We start from the raw sequence: 22,715 nt of genomic DNA on the forward strand, positions 1-22,715 counted from the left end.
CCACACTCTCTTGACTATAGCATTACAGTTAAGTCTTGAAGTTTGGCATTGTCGCTCCTCCAATTTTATTCTTTCCTTTCAGTATTAAATTGGCTCTTCTGGGTCTTCTGCCTCTCCCTGTCAACTTCAGAATCAGTTTGTTGATATCCACAAAATAATTTACTGGGGTGTTCATGGGATTGCATTAAATACATAGATCAAGATCAAGTTAGGAAGAACTGTTATCCTGAGAATATTGAGTCTTTGTACCCATGAACATAGGATATCACTCCATTTACTTAGTTCTAATTTCTTCCTTCAGAGTTTTGTAGTTTTTCTTACATAGGTATTGTATGTATTCTGTTAGATTTATATCTAGGTATTTCATTTTGGGGGTGCTAATGTAAATGGTAATATATTTTTAATTTCAAATTCCACAAGCTCATTGCTCGTATATAGGAAAGTGATTAGTTTTTGTTTACTAACTTTGTATCCTGAAACTGTAATACCATCACGTAGTATGTCTAGGAGTTTTTTGTCAATTCTTTCAGATCTTCTATGTAGACAAACGTGTCATCAGCAGCGACAGTTTTATTTCTTCCTTCCCAGTGAGATTGTCTTTCATTTCCTGTCTTGTTGCATCAACCAGGACTTCCAGTATGATATTGAAGAGGACTGGTAAGAGGGGACATCCTTGAACTGTTTCTGATCTTAGCAAGAAGGCTTCTAATTTCTTACCCATAAGTATGATATTAGCTGTATGTTTTTTTGTGGATATTCTTTATCAAGTTAAGGATATTGAGTTTTGAATCATGAATGGGTATTGGACTTTGTCCAGTGTTTTTAGTACATCTATTGATATCATTGGATTTTTCTTCTCTAGCCTATTGACATGATAGATTTTATTAATTGATTTTCAAATGTTGAAACAGACTTGCATAAAACTTGGTTATGGCACACAGCTCATTTTATACATTGTTGGGTTCGATTTGCTAATATTTTGTTGATTTTTGCTTCTGTGTTCACAAGAGATCTGTAGTTCTTTTTTCTTGTAATGTCTTTATCTAGTCTTAGAATGAGTTAGGAAGTATTTCTTCTGCTTCTATCTTCTGGAAGAGACTATAGATAATTGGTATAATTTCTTCCTTAAATATTTGGTAGAATTTACCAAGTGAACTCATCTACTTTCTGGTGCTTTCAGTTTTGGATGGTTGTTAATTACTGATTCAATTTCTTTAATAGATATAGACCTATTCAGATTGTATATTCCTCCTTTTATTTCTCCCTAGTGGTCCCCAGGCTTTGAAAGACTTTTGTCTATAACTATCTTTTCCATTTTTCTCAAATCTCACTAAAAAGTACACAAGTACACAAACCACACTAAGAAAATAAAATTCCAAACAAGAAACACATGTTGATACAGACCTATTATTATGCATTTTTCCTTTAAAAATGCAATATATACCTAGTATTCAAATAGTTATTGCTTATTTCATCATTCATAGGAAGTCCTAAAGATATATAATGATCTGATTGCTCTTTGATAGAGTTTTAATAATTTATAATACATAGTTAACACATGGGATATACCAGGTACCGGTCTGTTTTGTGTAAATCAAATCATTTGTACCTTACCACAAGACTCTAAGGCAGATACTATTGTCACTTTCCTTTACAGATTAAGGAAACCAAGAGAGGTTATAATATCAGTATAAGAAGTTGATAATATCAGGTAGTGCCTGACTCTTTGCAACCCCATGGACTGTATCCATCTGACTAGTTCTGAACCCCAGCCATCTGGCTCTAGAGGCCATTACCTTGACCTTTACATAATAAATTTGTACAATATAGTTTATTGTTATATATGTACTTTTCCAAAAAGAAAAACCTTTGTGGGGAGGAAAAAAAGCTACTTGCTAGTGCTATTAAGATCTAAGATAACTGTAGTTCCTGGTTAGAAAATATTAGTTTTTGATCAATTAAATACAGAAAAGTTGAATTTTGTGTTGGCTCAGATCTCTGATATGTATTTGGTCCATAATAGGTCCTAAATGGGGGGGGAAAAAAAAAGGAACAGCAGGCCATGAAACTGTCTCAATATATGCTTAAATCAGAACATGTTTTGATAATTTTTATTCCATATTTAGATCTATTAAGCACTATGAATTTTAAGAAGGGGGAGATTATGCTGTTTCTTAAAATATTTGGCCTCAGAAACTTTTTTTTCCACAGTATCTAGCAGATTAGCAGTTTTTCAAATGCATTTTAAATAAATTGATTATATTATGCAATATTGAAGAAATTCATGTTCATATTACATGTGATATTTAAGAAATAGGGTATAAGTTAAAGTCTTGGGAAATATTATTCCCTGCTGAAAAAGAAAACTGAAGCACCTCTCATTCTTCAATTTCTTCCTTTGTAGGTCCTTCTGAAACCCTCAAGTTGGAAGCCACTGGGGATATAAGACCATTTTAACAAAGGAAGCACTTACTTCTCCACAAAGCATACTGCCCTCATACCTTGTTCAATCTTAAAAAAAAAAAATCTATTGAGCATCTACTATTTACCAACAATTTAAAAAGAGAGTGAAAGTGAAGTAGCTCAGTCATGTCCAACTCTTTCCAACCCCATGGACTGTAGCCTATCAGGCTCCTCCATCCACAGGATTCTCCAGGCAAGCATACTGGAGTGAGTTGCCATTTCCTTCTCCAGGGGATCTTCCCGACCCAGGGATCAAACCCAGGTCTCCTGCACTGTAGACAGATGCTTTACTGCCTGAACCACCAGGGAAGTCACAGTTCCTAAGCTCAAAAAGATAAAAATAACAAGTAAATAGCCAATAATAAAGTAGTGTGATTAGGTGTCACAAAATGCTATAAGAAGGGGAGTCAGAGAAAGCTTTCCTGTTCAAAATATGGTTAAGGGAGCAGCAGGACCAACGGCAGTTTCACCTGAAAACTTGTTGAAGTGCAGGCCTACCCCAGACCTACTGAATCAGAATCCACAGGCATAAGCTCCCCAGGTGACTTGCTCATACAGTAGAGTTTTTGAAATACTGGCCCAAACTGCCTAGTAGATGCAGAATTAGACAAGAGAACAAATTTAAGAACTATTTGGAGGGAGATGTAACTGTACTCATTTAGCATAATTGTTGACTAGACAATGTGGGAAGGAAGGAAAAATCAATAGTGGAATTTAAACTCTGGGCAACTAGCCTAATAGAAATTAATACCACTTCCTAAGATAAGAGGCACAGGGGACAAAAAGGCAGAGGAAAGAGATGAGCTCTGTTTTATTTATGAGTTTGATTTTTACGTTCTTATAGGACATGAGGCTTTTCAGAAAACAGCTGGAAATAAGACTCTGGAACTTAGAAAAGAGATCTAGAGTCATCAAGATGTGCTGGAATAGATCAGATCACTCTAGACTGTACTTTCCAATATGGTAGCCCATAGCTCACTGAGCACATGAAATGAGATTAATGTGCTTGAAGAATTGAATTTTTCAATTTTAGTTAGTTTTAATGAATTTAAAAGTCAAAGCAGTGTAAAATGTTTTTGCAATAAATACAACTTTATTGTTTTGGTCGTACTATATTACCCTTGCCTGGAAAATCCCATGGATGGAGGAGCTGGTAGGCTGCAGTCCATGGGGCCACTAAGAGTCGGGTACGACTGAGCGACTTCACTTTCACTTTTCACTTCCATGCATTGGAGAAGGAAATGGCAACCCACTCCAGTGTTCTTGCCTGGAGAATCCCAGGGACAGAGGAGCCTGGTGGGCTGCTGTCTATGGGGTCGCACAGAGTCGGACATGATTGAGGCGACTTAGCAGCAGCAGCAGTACTATATTTCACCTTAGCCTTTCAAAATTTGGCATCCAAACTGAGATGAGCTGTAAATACAAAATACACACCAGATTTTGAAAAGTTCATTTAAAAAAATGAAATGTCATTAATTTTAAAATTGATTACATATTGATATTTTGGATATATTAAGTATATATGATTAAAATTAACTTATTTTTTAATGTGACTACTGAGTGAGGTCGCTCAGTCATGTCCGATTCTTTGCGACCCCATGGACTGTAGCAGGCTCCTCCATCCATGGGATTTTCCAAGCAAGAATACTGGAGTGGATCGCCATTTACTTCTCCAGGAGATCTTCCCAACCCAGAGATTGAACCCGGGTCTCCTGCATTGCAGGCAGACGCTTTACCCTCTGAGCCACCAGGGAAGTCTAATGTGGCGCCTAGAAAGTTGTAAATTATGGCTTACATTATATTGGAAAGCATTGCTGTAGAAGTATATAGTGTAAAACATGGAGGGATTCGGACAGAATTCCATGGGTCTTCATGGGATGCTATAAGTAGACAGGTAAGACAAAGCTCGATCATTTTAAGAAAGATATGATTAAATAGGCAATGCTAAGTAAGATTAAGATTGAAGTGTCCAAAGAGGCCAATAATGATTTTGTGGATTAGTTTGAGTGTGCAAACTAAGTCAGATTGCAAAAGGTCGAGCTATTAAGAAAGTAAAGCTAGCAACTCCATTGAGAAATGTGTCTGTGAAAGAAGAGTGAAGCAAGAGAGGGAACAAATATGTCACAGAGGGCTTTTGGTTTGATAGAAGAGGCTTAAATCTGTTTAAATGTTGTTGGAAAGGAGCAAAGAGAGGGATAAGAGAGAAGGGGGATACTGAAAGAGATCCCTGAGAAGTTAAATTGGGACGGCCTTTCGGACAGGGATGATCCTTAGGTATGGGAAAGAATACCTCACCCATACTGACAGAAGAATGGAGAAGAGGAAGGTGCAGATGCTGGGCTGCAGGAAGCGGAAGCATTCCTATCTGATGGTGCGTACTTTCTCAGAAAGTGACTAACTGCCAGTGGATGAGCGGGATGTAAAGGAAAGGAATTTCATAAAAGGAATTCTATTTTTTTTTTTTTTTTAATAAAGGAGGGCATTTAAAAACTGCTGTGAGGGATCTGATCTTCTTTTGGGGATGTAGAAAGCTGGATAAACAGATGCTACCAAACTTACAATGAACAAACAGCGAGTTCACAGCCTTCTTGAATCCATCCAAGTACTGATATTGTAGAGCAACTAACCAAAAACACAGATGTGGCTTACCACATCTTACCTATCACAGATTCAAGAAGCTCAGAAACACAAGCAAGCTTACAAAACAAAACCACCTAGGCAAATCATTTGCAAACTGCTGGAAACAAAAAAACAAAGGGAAAATCGTAAAAGGCACTCCAAGAAGGAAAAAAACAGTGAGTGGCAAGTGAGATGGGAGAGTTTATCAAAAAACATAAGGTTGCTAAACAGCACTACCAAACAAGGTGAAGTCAAAGGCTGTGGTTACAAAATTTTTTAAAAAAGAAATCATCAGTGGCCTTCTCTAAAAAAAACAAAGTACAAGTGGTTGAACTTCAGAACTCAGGACAAGGAATGGGACAAGGGGACTGGAGTACCAGTTCTGAATATATGCTAAATAATTAGCGGAAGTAAAAAAATGCCTGAGAGCATCCAACTCTACAGGCTACAAGAGTGCAAAATGATATGACACTATACTTTCAAGAAACAATGTGTTTAGTGTAATTTTTTTAACACTGATTCCTTCTAATGCTGAGTGGAAAAGGATGCAATGCACTGTACAATCGTGAAGGGTAACTTTTTGAGGTTTTCCCAAAAACTAATTAAAGAGATTAGGCTGGTTTCAACATGTAAGTATTTGAAGGATCTTTTAAATCAAACAGTAATTGGCAAGCAGCAGTCACTGCAATTCTGCCAGCCTACTTCTACAAGCATATTTTAAACACAGCCACTGCTGAATAGTAGTCCTTCTCTCAATGTCCATCAATGTGGGCTAGAACACAAGTAAAGAAGATGAATAAAGTGCATAAGCCCTAAAAATTTCCCATGCTCAGTCTAGATTTAACACATGACCACTATCATAACGATCAAAGGAAAAACTCATCTTGAAATTGGTACGAGCTAGCTTCAATAACAAAAATTTATTTAAGAAAAATAGAACCTGTTAAAGGAAAAGTATACTTATTAAACTGAAAGAAACGCAGTTAAAAAAAAACACCCTTCTATCAGCTCTATGCAATCCCTAGTAAATCACACATGGCTTATGAAAACATTTTAATAAATAAAATGAAAGGAGATATCCTTAAATGTCACAAACTGCTCATAATTCCATGACCTGATGTATTATTAAGAGCTAACTAAAAAATTAAACTAATAACAAAAAAAACAAACCCAAAATACAGAAACTAAAGACCACCACTCTAACTTAGGCAATCAATGTAGTAGTTTATAAAGATTTTCTTTTTAAACTGTGGGTGTTTTCTTAAAGGACTGAGAACTGAAACAAACTCCAACTTGCCCGTGACTTGCAGACACAGACTTAACTTACATCGAAAACTTAACATACAAAACAAACCATCTTAAATTAATGCAGACCCTTTTAGTCTAAGGGTCTGGTTAAACCAAACAAACTGGTCTAACATTAACCACACTCAGGTTTATGTGTTTTAAAAACCACTGACTTCCAACAGCGTATCCCTGCCTAGATGATCCAAGATGAGCTCTGGCTCCCAAAGCCTCTCCCATTAGAGAAGTCCCCTTGTTGCCTCAGTTTACATTCTCCCTTGCTGCAGCAGAACTTTGAATAAGGGTGTGCTCCTAGTGGTCTTTGTGTTGCAGAGCTTAACAAGTTTAGATCCCACTGGGATCCTTGCTACTCCGGCCTAGACCCTCAACTGGATGGGAATGTGCACTTCTAAAACCCCTTTCATTTCCCCCAAGAGTCACCCTTGTGCTAAAATTGAATTCAGTGGTTTCAACTAGTTCTCCAGTGATGGGTTTTTAGGTTTGTCCTAGGAATAAATTCCCCTGAGACTCTTGGCCTATCCAACTAAATACACACTATTTTTCCCTGGTGAAAAGTTAAAGTCGCTCAAGTTGTGTCTGACTCTTTGCAACCGCATGGACTTCGCAGTCCATGGAATTCTCCAGGCCAGAATACTGGAGTGGGTAACTGTTCCCTTTCCCAGGGGGTCTTCCCAACCTAGGGATCAAACTCAGGTCTCTCACATCTCAGGTGGATTCTTTATCAGCGAAGCTACCAGGGAAGCCCAAAAATACTGAATAGGTAGCCTATCCCTTCTCCAGGGGATCTTCCTGACCCAGGAATCGAACCAGGATCACCTGCATTGCAGGCAGATTCTTTACCAGCTGAGATACCAGGGAAGCCCCTGGTGAAGGTCTGCCCAATCTTTGATTCACTGTTAGCCGTCTAGCCTGTCTATTGTCTATAGTACTGCTACGTGTCTAAAAAAGACCACACAACATAAGACAGCTACAGACCCATTAAACCTGTCCTCCAAGCTTCTTTCCAAGAACCGGTAAGTTCACAAGGTCTTGACAACTTGGCATCATTTGGGCAAACTTTTAAAAGTTTGACCTCTTTAAGATCATAAATCAATACACTTCAGTCTTGTCTGTGTGTGAAAAACTGGCCCTGGGAGTGATATTCTCTTTATATTCTCCCTGTCAAGGGACTAGGAAACTGCTGAGTAATGACTAGAGACTCACAAAAGCAGTACTTTCCCTTTTAACCGAAACGAACTGTTTGTCCTATGGTTCATTTCAGAAGAAACAGAACTGCTAACAGAACTCTTCCATTTTCTCAGCCTGCATATACCTTTCTCCATGACAATTTCACCAAAGCCAATTTAGAATTACAAGTGGCCACTTCGGGAAACTTGCTCACTTAAGAAGTACGTTAAAACCCAAAAGAGGAATGAATCAGATGACAAGGACTCTTAAAATCTACAGGAGCTCCTGTTCTGATTGGTTTGTATGACATGTTCACACAAATCTCAAGAACTAATTCAAGAAACTCCAAAGCGAAGGGGAGAGGCTTCTAATCCTTTATATTTTGGGCTCTTCTAAGGAAAATATTTCTGCTTCAAATGTAGCAGGAAAACACCTTAACTGCTATTAGTTAAGCAAATAATTACAAGAATAAAAGCAAGGCATTCAGAACTTCTAAATGTAATTTAAAGTCTTTTAAATTTGATTTATGTATGCAGGTTAATCAATTTGTATTAAAGAAAAACTTCATTAAATACATCTGAACACAGATGATTTTACAATTAGAGTTAATTAATAATATCACTTTTTTCCCTTATCACAATGTAAAAATATTCAAGTTTGTACAAGACTAGGGTTTTTTGTGTTTTTTTCCATGCCTTAAAGTTTCTAAATATGTAATACAGGTTTTATGCGTTAACAGTTTTCCACAAATTATTACTACAAAAACCTAAAATTGTGCTTAACAAAATGGAATGGTTATAATAATTATCTTTTGAGAGAGATTAAATTTGTGGAGTTTTTATGCTTCCATTAAGACTTCCTGCATCAGCCTAATTTTTAATTTCCAGAGTCTTAGTTATCTTTAAGAATATGAATAAGTATAGGGATTTCTCTGGTGGTCCAGGAGCTAAGACTCCTTGCCTCCAATACAGGGGGCCTGGGTTTGATCCCTGATTGGGGAACTAGATCCCACATACTGCAAGGAAGACCCAGTGCAGCCAAATAAAGGAATATAAATTTTTTTTTCAAAAAAGAGTATTAATTGATAATCCTGGATAAGCAAAAATATAATTTTACTATACATGTGCTCTTATTTAATACCTGGAAATACTAGGTTAAAAAGGAAACTCAGATTGCTGGTATGAGAATTTTTGAAAGAATATTAAAAAATTTGTGTAGGTAACAGGATGTCCATGCAGAGTAATAAACACTTTTTCCACACAGATAAAGAAAATTTTGTCTTAAAAAGTGTCTGATTGTGTTAAGCCTATAAAACAATACTTTTGGTAAAGACCAAGAGTATACAGGTAGAAGGTTTGAGGGGTGAACTTTGTCTGGGCTTATAATGAGCTTGGAAATGATTAATAAATGTCTTAAAACTATTGACAAAGTTGGTTTAATATGAGTGTATTCACAAGGGTAGGCTCATTAAATCATTACTAGATGTTACATAGAAAATAGATAAAAGTGAAATTAGTTTTCTTATAAGACAGCAAAGCTATCTGTGCTGAGACAGTTTTCTTCTATCATGATTAAAGAATACCCCTCTAATATTTTGATATACTCAAATCATTTTTGAAAAAAGTTCCCCACTTTTGAAAATACTGAAGTTCTAATAATCTGTCACATATTCTTTGATCTTTTATGCTTGTGCACCAAGATTAACAAAAGTAGGCTATGTTTCAACAAACGGTATTGGGACAATTGGATATCCACATGCAAAAGAATGAAGGTGGAGCCCAACTTCACACCATTCACAAAAATCAACTCAAAATAAATCAAAGACCTAAATGGAAGAGCTAAAAATATACAACTCTTAAAAGAAAACACAGGAATAAACCTTTATAGATTAATAGAATGTCTTTTTTTGGATATGACACCAAAAAAAAAAAAAGTGACAAAAGAAAAGACAAATTAGACTACACCAAAATTAGAAACTTTTGTGCTACAACTATTACTCTTATCAAGAAAATGAAGATAATTCACTGAATGGGAAAAATATTTGCATAATTATGCATCTGATAAGGGATTTATATCCAGAATATATAATGAACTATTATAACTCAACAATAAAAAGACAAATAACCAAACTAAAGAAGGAGTAAAGGGTCTGAATACACATTTTTCCAAAGAATGTAAAAATACGGCCAACAAGCACACGAAAAGATAGTATTATTAGTCATTGCATGCACACCTGTGTGTGTGCTAAGTTGCTTCAATTATGTCTGACTCTTTGCAACCCCATGGACTGTGGCCCACCAGGCTCCTCTGTCCATGGGATTCTCCAGGCAAGAATACTGGAGTGGGGTGCCATTTCCTTCTCCAGGGGATCTTCCCCACTCAAGGATCGAACCCTCATCTCTTGTGTCTCCTGCATTCCAGGCAGGTTCTTTACCACTAGCACCACATGAGAAGCACGTGTACACGCGTGGTGGATCCATGTTGATGTATGGCAAAACCAATACAATATTGTAAAGTAAAACAATAAATAAATAAAATGACAGCCCCTCACCAAAAAAAAAAGAAAAAAAAGAAAAGAAGTTATTAGTCATTAGAAAACTGCAAATCAAACAGGAGATACACTTCACATCCATTAGAATGGTTACAATCAAAAGACACAATAACTAGTGTTGTCAAGGACATGGAGATATTGAAATCTTCATATACTGCTCATGAGAAAGTATAATAAAAGCTTTGGGAAACAGTTTAGCAATTCTCTATAAAGTTAAACATAGTTACCATGTAATTCAGTGGGGCTTCCCTGATAACTCAGCTGGTAACTCAGCTGCCTACAATGCAGGAGATCCCGGTTCAATCTCTGGTTCAGAAAGATATCCTGGAGAAGGGAATGGCTACCCACTCCAGTATTCTTGCCTGAGAATCCCATGGAGAGAGGACACTGGTCGGCTACAATCCATGGAGTTACAAAGAGTCAGACAAAACTGAGCGACTAAGCACACAGACATATACTGCTCACAGCAAAGTATAATAAAAGCTTCGGAAAACAGTAGCAATTCTCCAAAAAGTTAAACATAGTTACCATAGAACTCAGTAATTCCTCTTCTGGTAACTGAAAGCAAATATTCAATAAGAATTATACATGAATATTTACATGAACATTACTCACAATCACCAGAAATAACCCAAATGCCAACCAACATACGGACAAAATGTGGTATAATCATACAATGTAATATTATCAGCAATAAGAAAGAATAAAGCTCTGAAACATGCTATAATAAGGATGAGTTCTGAAAAATTATGCTAACTAGAGGAAATGAGTCACTAGAGACCACACACTACATGATTCCATTTATATAAAATATTCAGAAAAGGCAAATCCATGGTGAAAGAAAGTAGATTCATAGTTGCTTACAGCACTGGGGATCCTAGAGGCTGGAGATTAACCACTAATGGTCACAGAGATTCTTTTGGGAAGATGAAAATGTTCTAAAATTAGATCATGATCACAGTTGCACAATACCATTAATATACTAAAAGAAACATTGAATTACACACTTTTGAGTGAATCTGATATTATGAGAATTATATATTAGTAAGGTTTTTAAGCAGGCAAGTGTTGAAAGCAAGTATACACACAAAAGTTATATAGAAAATGCAAAAATGAGTAATTATTTGATCATTCCAATAAATCCGTAAGTCTAAAAATGAAAATGTGTTTCAACTATGGACCTACAAGGACAGCCATTCTCTAACAAAATTTTTGACTGTCAGTTTTCAATTAATACTTCATGTATTGCATTTTGATGATGCAAAACCGGATAGTAGTAAAGTAGAACCTATTAGATATATACCTGAAATCTAGAATCCACATTTAAAAGATGGATATGCTCCAGGTTCATACATGACAACTCATGTATAGGTAGTTAAATTCAGAAGACAATGCCCTTATTGGGTACAGTTCAGTTCAGTTTCTCAGCCATGTCCAACTCTTTGTGACCCCATGAACTGCAGCACTCCAGGCGTCCCTGTCCATCACCAACTCCCAGAGTTTACCAAAACCCATGTCCACTGAGTCGGTAATACCATCCAACCATCTCATCCTCTGTCGTCCCCTTCTCCTCCTGCCCTCAATCTTTCCCAGCATCAGGGTCTTTTCAAATGAGTCAGCTCTTCGCATCAGGTAGCCAAAGTATTGGAGTTTCAGCTTCAGCATCAGTCCTTCCAATGAACACTCAGGACTGATCTTGCAGTCCAAGGGACTCTCAAAGTCTTCTCCAACACCACAGTTCAAAAGCATCAATTCTTTGGCACTCAGCTTTCTTTATAATCCAACTCTCACATACATACATGCCTACTGGAAAAACCATAGCCTTGACTAGACAGACCTTTGTTAGCAAAGCAATGTTTCTGCTTTTTAATATGCTGTCTAGGCTCGTCCTAACTTTCCTTCCCAGGAGTGTCTTTCAATTTTCATGTCTTGCAATCACCATCTGCAGTGATTTTGGAGCCCAAAAAATACAGTCAGGCACTGTTTCCCCATCTATTTCCCATGAAGTGATGGGACCAGATACCATGAGCTTAGTTTTCTGAATGTTGAGCTTTAAGCCAACTTTTTTACTCTCCGCTTTCACTTTCAAGAGGCTCGTTTAGTTTTCCTTCACTTTCCGCCATAAGGGTGGTGTCATCTGCATATCTGAGGTGATTGATATTTCTCCCAGCAATCTTGATTCCTATTTGTGCTTCATCCAGCCTAGCATTTCTCATGATGTACTCTGCATAGAAGTCAAATAAGCAGGGTGACAATATACAGCCTTGACGTACTCCTTTTCCTATTTGGAACCAGTCTGTTGTTCCATGTCCAGTTCTAACTGTTGCTTCCTGACCCGCATACAGATTTCTCAAGAGGCAGGTCAGGTGGTCTGGTATTCCCATCTCTTGAGGAATTTTCCAGTTTATTGTGATCCATATAGTCAAAGGCTTTGGCATAGTCAATAAAGCAGAAATAGATGTTTTTCTGGAACTCTTGCTTTTTCAATAATCCAGTGGATGTTGGCAATTTGATCTCTAGTTCCTCTGCCTTTTCTAAATCCAGCTTGAACATCTGGAAGTTCACAGTTCACGTATTGCTGAAGCCTGGCTTGGAGAATTTTGAGCATTACTTTACTAGCATGTGAGATGAGTGTAATTGTGTGGTAGTTTGAGCATTCTTTGGCATTTACTTTCTTTGGGATTGGAATGAAAACTGACCTTTTCCAGTCCTGTGGCCACTGCTGAGTTTTCCAAATTTGCTGGCATATTGAGTTCAGCACTTTCACATCATCTTTTAGAATTCGAAATGGCTGAACTGAAATTCCATCACCTCTACTAGCTTTATTTGTAGTGATGCTTCCTAAGGCCCACTTGACTTCACATTCCAGGATGTCTGGATCTAGGTGAGTGATCACACCATCGTAATTATCTAGGTCATGAAGCTCTTTTTTGTACAGTTCTGTGTATTCTTGCCACCTCTTGTTAATATCTTTTGTTTCTGTCAGGTCCATACCATTTCTGTTCTTTACTGAGCCCATCTTTGCATGAAATGTTCCCTTGGTATTTCTAATTCTCTTGAAGAGATCTCCAGTCTTTCCCATTCTACTGTTTTCCTCTATTTCTTTGCACTGATCGCTGAGGAAGGCTTTTATCATCTCTCCTGTTCTTTGGAACTCTGCATTCAAATGGGTATATCTTTCCTTTTCTGCTTTGCTTTTCACTTCTCTTCACAGCTATTTGTACGGCCTCCTCAGACAGCCATTTTGCTTTTTTGCATTTCTTTTTCTTGGGGATGGTCCTGTCTCCTGTACAATGTCATGAACCTCCATCCATAGTTCATCAGGCACTCTTATCATCAAAGCATGAAAATATGAAACACATATTTGAGTTTGCTATTTTCTAACTATTCTGAGTTTGCTATTCTAATAATGGGTTTGCTATTTTCTAACTATTCTAATAAAGTTCCTTACTATCTTTTAAAATTTTTTATTCAGTATTCAGTGACTTACGAGCATTTTAAAAAATAGATACATTGGGCACAGATGGTAAATGATATTACTATTTTTCCCTGTAAACCAATATAGATATTATCTTAAACTATTTCTTGCCTTTGGATATTTTTAACTTGTATCTTGTCTCCTCTGACAACTCTCTTATAATTTTCCCTTTCCCATATTGAAGCATAAAAATACTGTTGTTACCTAAACTCTGGGTTGCTTTATGGAGAAAACAGTAATAGGCAAAATTAAGTCTGTGTGACTCTCTACAAATTTTCAATAATTCAAAACTATTCTAAAAGCTCTTTTTAAAAATCAAACTTAAAAAAGTTGACACATCAAGAGTTCAGCTTTCCTATATTAAACTGTAAGTAAAAATTAATAAAATGTTTCAATGAGTCTTTGTTCCTTCAAGCTGCTATAACAAAATAACCACAGACAACACCATAACAGAAATTTGTTCCTTACTGTGCTAGAGGCTAGAGGTCCATGATCAATATGCCAATGTTGTCAGCAGAGGACCCTCTTCCAGGTCACAGACATCTCTATATATCCTCACATGGCAGGAGGGACCTTTGGGAGGAAACTGGTCTCCTCAGGAGTTTAAAGGATTAAATCTTTTTACTTTGGAATTTGACTCTAAACCTGTCAAATTCCACCGTGAAAGATTTAATAGCTGTTCCTTTAAACTCCTGAGATCAATTTCCTCCAAAAGGCTCCTTATAATCTGAACTTCCCTCATACTATTAGCCCCAATCTTCACTATTGCAAAAACTATACTACAAGTCAACAAAGTACTTCTGCTGTAATCATTACAACACTGTCTGCTAAACCAAGTGTACCGGGTTGGAACTTGTCACCATACTGCTCATTTTCTCCAAGATTTTCCAGACTTCTGTGCAGGAACTAAGCTCCACTAAAAATGTATCTACCTCAAGGAACAATTATTGGCTTACTCCTGTTATGATAATATATTTCTGATATTATCTGTAACCACCAGAACTGCAACATCAACACCAGGCTTTTGCCCACCTCTTATAGCTAAACAATCTGCCTGCCAATGCAGGAGACACAAGAGACACAGCTTTGATCCCTAGGTTGGGACGATCTCCTGGAGGAAGAAATGGCAACCCACCCCAGTATTCTTTTGGGGCTTCCCTGATGACTCAGATGGTAAAGAATCTGCCTGCAGTGTGGGAGATCTGGGTTTGATCCTTGGGTTGGAAGATCCTGAGAAGGAAATGGCAACCCACTCCAGTATTCCTGCCTGGAGAATCCCATGAACAAAGGCTACAGTCCACAGGGTCACAAACAGTTGGATGCAACTGAGCAACTAACAACACTACACCCAAACTGGGTATGACTACCTACTCCAACAGCAAGAACAATACAATCAGAAAAGTAATCCAAGTTTTGCCTAATCCTCTGCTGTAGAAGCCCAACAAACCAGTTTAAATACACTAACCAGGGCTGTCATGGACAATCACAGTCTTTATAACTTCTTGGCAAGCCAAGGGATAGTTTGTATTTAGTTAATACTTACTGTTCTCTCCATAAAAAGATCACCAGACAGGTGAGATCCTGGTGGTACTTGGTCAATGGGAATCACCAGTATAAGTCAAAGGTCTTCCTCTCAATGAGACACAAAGGCTTTATCTTCATACATAAAAGTAATAAATCCTATATTCTATATAAAAGTGCCTAACATCAATATTAACCTGAACAATATTGTGGGAATTTTGTTAAAAATGTGTGAATTTGCTGATATAAAAAGTGACAACCAACTTGTTAACTGAAAACTTTTTTTTGGCTGCACCATGAGGCTTATAGGATCTTAGTTCCCAGACCAGGGATTGAACTCCAGGCCAGAGAAGTGAATGCTCCTAGTACTAACCACTGAACTGCCAGGGGACTCCCCTGAAAAAACTTTTAAGAACTACTAACTGAAAATAATTTCTCCATATGTAAAAATGTATAATGGATATGTTTTTCCAAAAATCTCCAAATTTTGATATGTTTGATTTTCATTAATTATTCTAGCAAATTCCACTGTATATATAAATGAAAGATTATAAATGCAATGCTTTTGGTACGCTATTGTGAATATGCTTTATTTTTAAGTAAAACATGAATCATAGCCCAAACAAACTGTTTTACCTCTTGAATATTTTAAGCTTAAGGGAAGAGAGTCATTAATGATGAACATGTTTTCATTTTTTAATGTTTTTAATTTTTTATAAAGGTCTTAATTAAACTTCATAGTCACTAAGCAGTTTTTAAACTTAGGCTTCATTGATCCTTTTGACTTCATGCTTTCAAATAGTCATTATCTTCAAAACATGACAAATTTCAGAATCCATTAAAAATTATTTTATTCAAATTATGTTTTCCAAAAGAGAGGGTTCTGTGCTAGTCGTCTTTGAAAGTTTTCATACCTACAAAAGAAAAAACATCTTTATAAGAAATTTAATTACTCTTTCATAACCTGACAAATAACTCATCAAAAAGCAAATAACTTTACATGTTACTTCTAAAAAGCCAAGATTAAGAACCTAGAAAGTTAAAAAGTTAATTTGGGATCTTAATTATTAATGTATAAGACAGCAAGCATAGTGATTTAACTGGCTGTATCACAAAGCACACATCATAATATATTTTATTATCTTCAGCACATCTGAGAGCTGGAAATGACCTAAGAAAAAATGAAATCTAACTCCCCCACCCTCATTTCATAGATCAGAGTGATCTGCTCAAGGTCACATAGCTACATGATAACAAAGCTCAAATCTAATACATTCCAGACCAGTCCATGCTATACCATGCTACCACTTCTCAACAGTCTCCTTATGTACCTCCCTAACACCAGCATATTCAAAGCGGAAAGAAACATCTATAAAAGAGAAACAGAGAAAAGCTGAAGAAACAGATTTATTAATCATTCATGTACAGGGTACAGTATAAACCACTCTGATGTCTTATACATGTTTATTTTAGATCAAGACTTCCTAAATTTAGGAAAAGAAGTTTTCATTGATATTTCAAGCCTCATATAGGGTACTTAAAATTCAAGTGCATATATATATATAAAAGATACAGACCTTAATTGTGGTCCCTAAGACATAAGCAACTGTATTTCCTTGTCTTTATAAACCCAAGATGGCTACTATATAACAGAATATTATTTGGGGCAGAAATTTTTCCTAATCTGAACTCTAAAGTACATACTATTTAATGGCATGCAAATGTTAATGTAGGCTGATATCCACTATAAAAGAAAATGTTTAAACGTCAAAGAAGAAATACATTCACAAGCAAAATATATATGGTTACTCAAAGCCTTAATATGAGAGCTACATAATCCCCCATACCATTTCAGAACCACATTTGCTGGAATGAACATTTCAGATGGACTTGGTGTCATCTGGGCCTGAGAGACAGCAAATGATGAAGCAAAATTGTAGAAGTTGTCCAGCATCTTTTGTGTGAACTAAAAGTTAATAATAAATAGATTAATGGGTTGTATTAAATACTGAAATATTTAAAAATACTAAACTCCAGTATTTTTAATTTGAAATGTTGTTGCAGTCACTTGTTTAAGGTCTAGGTGTTCTAAGTCTAATGCTGACCACTAAGGGAAGTCATAAAATGACACTAGGGCACAAGAGCATAACCATCTGCCTTTAGTACGATCTTTATATCTCAAAGAATATCTATGACTTTCAACTATTTTTAAGTTTCTAACAAATTCATTTTATTAAAAAAAAAAGATAACATTTTTTTCCTTCAAAATATCTTCTTTTATCTCCACCTCTGGAGATTGCCCTCTCCTCAAATACCACCCTGGTCAAATCAACCTGCTTCCTCATTCAAAATACTAACCAGATTTAAAAAGTCTTTTCTTCCCAGAAAAATTTTTGAAAAGTATAAAAAAGGAGCAACTGGTTACTTGCCATCAATTACAAAGACGATCTATCTCCTGGCCTCTTTGCTCTCACTGACCCTCAAATGGGCAAATCCACTAACACCCTCCAGGTCTCCTTGGTAGAAGCCAGAAGCACATGGATTTACATTTCGTGAGCATCAAATGGGTTTAAGTACTAAACCCAAAATTAATGAACTACTAACAATAATAATACCTTTTATTCACTCAAAAATAATCTTCCGAACATCACTTTCTCAGATACTCAAAACTAGCCATGAAGATTCTTGCTGTCTCTTTTCTACATGAGAAGAAACATGTTAACACGATTTTTATTTAATAATATAGAGATAATTTAACCCAAGAGACTCTGTTAAGGTACCTGAACCAATATGAGAGTTCAGTAAGAGCATGGACTAAAAGTTCAGTATCAAGAGAAAAAAAACCAGTAACAACCTTCCACACAAGCAACAAAAATTTTTAAATGTAACTTTAAGAAGAGCCAACTCATGACAGAAAGTCTGTAAGATACCTAGGGGAAATGCTCAGACAAGCTGACAGTAAGATATTTGCGGGAAATATTTTAAGAGTGTATTGACAGACAAGAAAGAAAACAAATGACAGGACTTTTTTTTTTACCACATTGAGTGGAAAGACACCATGTGTTCATGAATGGGAAGACATAATGTAATAAAGGCACATTAAAACCTATAAATCCAACGTTATTTTCAACTACATTCCAACAAGATATTTCATGGCACTTGACAAGCTGATGCTAAAATTATTATGAAAAATACTCAGGCCTGTTTTGATGATTAGGAGGAGGGTCTTGGCCTACCAGATATAACTGGCAAAGGGATAGGCAAATTAACTGGAATAAAATGGAGAGCCTAGAAACAAACGTAAGTACATGTGACACATGGCATACAACAAAGATGCTATTACTCAATTAAAAAAAAAAAAATGTATGTGGGGACTTCCCTGGAGGCTGTGGTAAGGAATCCACCTCGCAGTGCAAGAGACACAGGCTCAATCCCTGGTCAGGAAACTAAGATCCCAATGCGAAGCAATTAAGCCCATGAACCACGACTACTGAGCCTGCAAGTCTCAACTGGAGATCCCACAGGTTGCAAGGAAGATCCCACAGGCCACAACTAAGGCCAGACACAGCCAAATTAATTCATTTAAAAATAGGGACTGGGCTTCCCTGGTGGTTCAGTAGTGAAAAGAGTCCACCTGCGAATGCAGGAGACACGGGTTCAATCCCTGATCCGGGAAGATGCCACATGCCACAGAGCAACTACGCCACAAATGAGCCCACAGTCTGCAACTACTGAAGTCTACAAGCCCTAGAGCCTGTGCTCCGCAACAAGAGAAGCCGCCACAATAAGAAGCCCATGAGCTGCAACTACAGAAAAGCCTGCACAGTCCAAGACGAACAAATAAAAAAAAAATTTAAGATGTATTTGCTTTAAAATAAAGAGTTCCAAGAGGAATGTTTCCAAGACAAATTTTAAATTGCTATAAATACATATAAAGATAAGGGAATTTATATTTGGAAGAGTTTGGGCATAAATTATCAGAAATGGAAAGACAGAAATCCATGCAAACGAAAAAATGAGGAGTTTATTAACCAAGAAAAATAAAAAGTTATATAGGACAAGAAATAATCATAAACTCATAACACATGGCTCAACTCTGAAAAATACTTACCAGGTCATAATACTGAAAATTTGGAATCTTGAAGATTTATATTGGAAAGGAGGGGAGAAAAGATACCTGTATATGCTGGGGAGCAAAAGATTAAGAGAGCTAAACCATGTTGGGCTTGTGCTTATCCTCAGTCACTCAGTTGTGTCCGACTCTGTGACCCCACGGACTGTACCCTACCAGGCTCCTCTGTCCCCAGGATTCTCCAGGCAAGAATACTGGAATGGGTTGCCATTCCCTTCTCCAGGGGATCTTCCCAACCCAGGGATCAAATCCAGGTCTCCCGCATTACAGGTGGATTCTTTACCATCTGAGCTACCAGGGAAGCCCTTAAATCATGTTAGGTATCTATAAGTCAATGGAAAATACCTATAACCAATCAATAAAGACTCAACAAGTTTCTTCTGACACATGGATGTAAATACAAGAAGAAAGGGGGGGGGGGGAAGTGGGATATTGAAAGTGACTGCTGCTGAGGAGCAGAATAAGAGCAGAATATTAAGAGGTACAACAGAAAACAGCTGTTTTGCATGTAAAACGGATTTTTTCAATCATATGCTACTGACAAAAACTAAAATCAAGTAAGAACAACTAAAGGCATAAATTACATACAAATTGTACCATACATATTTTGCGGAAAAAAAAAACAAAATTTTTTAAAGTACTGAAATACATAGGATGCATAAAGTCAGAAGAGTAGTTACTTGGACAGAGAAAAAGAGAAGCAGAGAGCAGTGGATTATAACACTTTATATAACTTTTTAACTAGTATAAAATACAGCAAAATGTAACGGTTAAATCTAAGTGGAAGACTGTGTGCATGTGTGAGCGCTTAGTCGAGTTGGACTGTGATCCCATGGACTGTAGCACGCCAGGCTCCTCTGTCCACTGGATTTCCCAGGCAAGAATACTGGAGTGGGTTGCCATTTCCATCTCCAGGGGATCTTCCCAACCCAGGTAAAGAACCTGGGTCTGCTGCATTGCAGGCAGGTTCTTTACCTTTTGAGCCATTAGGGAAGCCCAGGAAGATACACGGAAGTCTTCAAATATGCCCCACTATAAAGAGAGCCCTACAAGGTCAGGTACTATTTTATTTTGATACCTGTTTTTATCTATTTGTTCTTTAAAAATGCCTGGCACATAAAATGTACAAAATAAATATCTGTGGGATATACTTTTCTGTATATTAAAATATTTCATAAAAATACATATGTTTAATTAAAAGGTCAAATAATTTATTATAGAGTTAAAATGTCTTCCTACCCCTCTCCAGGGATAACATCACTTTGGCATGTATTTTCCAGACATTTTTCACATACAATCTATATGGAATAACTGTTGAGTATTTCTTCATAACTTGCTTTTTTCAGCACAGTTTATTTTTAAATTACTGACAAAAATTTTAAAACCCAGACTCTGTCATTCTTAATTTGGCCCATTCTCCAGAGAGTGCATGACAAGTTGGCTCTTAGATTCACAGCCACAGTTCTGTCCAGCAAGCCCAGAGGTTTCCCTAGTCCATTCATGCTCCTCCTCTCCTAGAGGACTTATTTAGCAATCCTTTTGGTTTAGACTGTACTGGAGTGGGTCTCCATGCCCTCCTCCAGGGGATCTTCCCAACCCAAGGATTGAAGCCAGGTCTCCGACACTGCAGGTGGATTTTTCACCATCTGAGCCACCAGGGAAGCCCCTGGTTTACATTTCCAGTATTTCCTTCCCCCTCAATCTTAGCTGATGATCTCGCTTCCTATTTCACTAGAGAAGGAATCGAGAGAGAACCTGCACAAGTTCTCTTCAGCTCGTTTACTAACCTGCTGCATCTCTCTGTTCAGACTGTAAACATTGCCCGTTATCCTTTCTATTACTTCCTAATACAGTCTACTTCCTACTCAAGGATACCACTTTCACAAGTCTCCCCACTCTCCTGCATCATCAATTTTTCCCTCACAAATGCTTTACTGCTGTCAAACATGATATAGTACCTCCTATTAAAAACAGAAAAAAAATTTCCTTGTCCCCACAGCCCCCAAGCAACCAGACCACCCATCTGCTGTCCTTTGTAACAACATTCCCCAAGAGTCATCTATGGTCACTCTCTCCATTTCCTCTTCTCCAAGTCACTCAACCTCACTCCAAACTCCCTTTCCATCTCTGTGAATTCTTGTCAAAGTCTTTAATGACTTCTACCTTGCCAAGTCCAATTCTTAGCCTTCACTTACTTGATCCATAAGTAGTCAATACTACTGATCACTTCTTCCTTCTTAAAAACCAGTCTTGAAAATTGTATACATCTTATGTTGAATCGGTTCATCGTGTTTTTCAGGTCTACTATATCCTTCTACTTCTCTGTATATTCATTCTATTAAGTTTTGAGTTTGATATTGGAACCCCAACTAAAAATCTTTTATCTACTTAAAAAAATAATTGTAATATATAGTGGAAATATATATAACTTTGTTATTTGTATTTTCCAAATCTCCCGTAAATGTGCTATCATATCTTAATAATTTAAAGAGGTTAAAAAAAAAAGTACTTCTCTTCCAAAATACCATTTGGGCGGGGGGGGGGGGGGTGGGGTGGGGGGGTTTCCTCCTACTTTGGGTGTTCCTTTCCTTTTATTCCTCCTTATCTCTTAAGCATCTCAACTTTGAAATGGCTCAAGCTCTGTCACTGGCCAATTTTTCTGTTTATAGTTATTTCTCAGTGATCACATTTCCTCTACAACTTTAAATACCACCTCTATACTGAGGGCACCCCAATTTTTCTCTCTCATGAACCTGCTACCTCCAGCTATCTAATAGGCATCCCAAACACAGTACAACTAAAACTCAACTCCTGATTCCACTCCCAGCCCATACTAGTTCTTTGCACAACATTCCTGTGCTCCAGCTCCTGGAACCAGCATCCTCAGAGCCATAGTTGATGTCTCTATCTCAGACTTTACATGTGATTCACACTGTGAGACAGAATTGGCCCCACACTCAAATTATCTCCATAAGAGATATCAACTACTTTTCACCACCTCCGTTTGTACTCCTTCATTAAACTCTCACCAAGATTTTCGCAAGAGACTCCTAACCGCTCTTTCTCCTTCCATCTTTGCCTCATTACAGTTTCTCTCCAAAGACGCAAAAGTGATCCTTTAAAAATGTAAGTTAGATCATATCACTCCCCTGCTCAAAACTTTATGTATTGTCCTCCAAAAAGAACTTAAGCCGAAGTCCCTACAAAAGCCAATGAGATTTCATATATGGAATCTCATTCTGGGGGAGCAGCTTCCCCATAATCTCCAACTTAATCTCCCATTTCTCCCCCTTGCTCACTCTACTCCAGCCACAAAGTTTCACTTTATTTTTCAAACATAACAGACTTCTACCACTGGGACTTTGTATTAGCTATAACTCTGCCTCAATCATTCTCCCCTTCAGGCCTTTGCCTTATAGATTAAAAGTCAACCCTTATGAAATTATATGATTTTAAGCAACATGAGGACCAGAATCTTG

The 22,715-nt window shown here is 37.1% G+C and overlaps 1 protein-coding gene across 3 annotated transcripts in view; it reads right to left on the reverse strand.

Annotated features, from left to right (window-relative positions):
• Positions 1-15,790: 15,790 nt before the first annotated feature.
• Positions 15,791-22,715, reverse strand: part of HIKESHI (heat shock protein nuclear import factor hikeshi) — a 32,737-nt gene continuing 25,812 nt past the window's right edge. For 2 of the 3 annotated variants that reach the window (XM_004019401.6, XM_027960049.3), the window contains exons 4-5: positions 16,952-17,070; positions 15,791-16,018 (exon numbers count right to left, since the gene is read on the reverse strand). In XM_004019401.6, coding sequence (XP_004019450.1) covers positions 15,964-16,018; positions 16,952-17,070 — 174 coding nt within the window. In that variant the 3' untranslated portion in view covers positions 15,791-15,963. Of the gene's footprint in view, positions 17,071-22,715 lie in introns of all 3 variants that reach the window. The other variant, XM_060403864.1, reaches the window with a different exon arrangement.

Source organism: Ovis aries, chromosome 21 (assembly GCF_016772045.2).
Source record: "Ovis aries strain OAR_USU_Benz2616 breed Rambouillet chromosome 21, ARS-UI_Ramb_v3.0, whole genome shotgun sequence".
Taxonomy (NCBI): domain Eukaryota; kingdom Metazoa; phylum Chordata; class Mammalia; order Artiodactyla; family Bovidae; genus Ovis; species Ovis aries.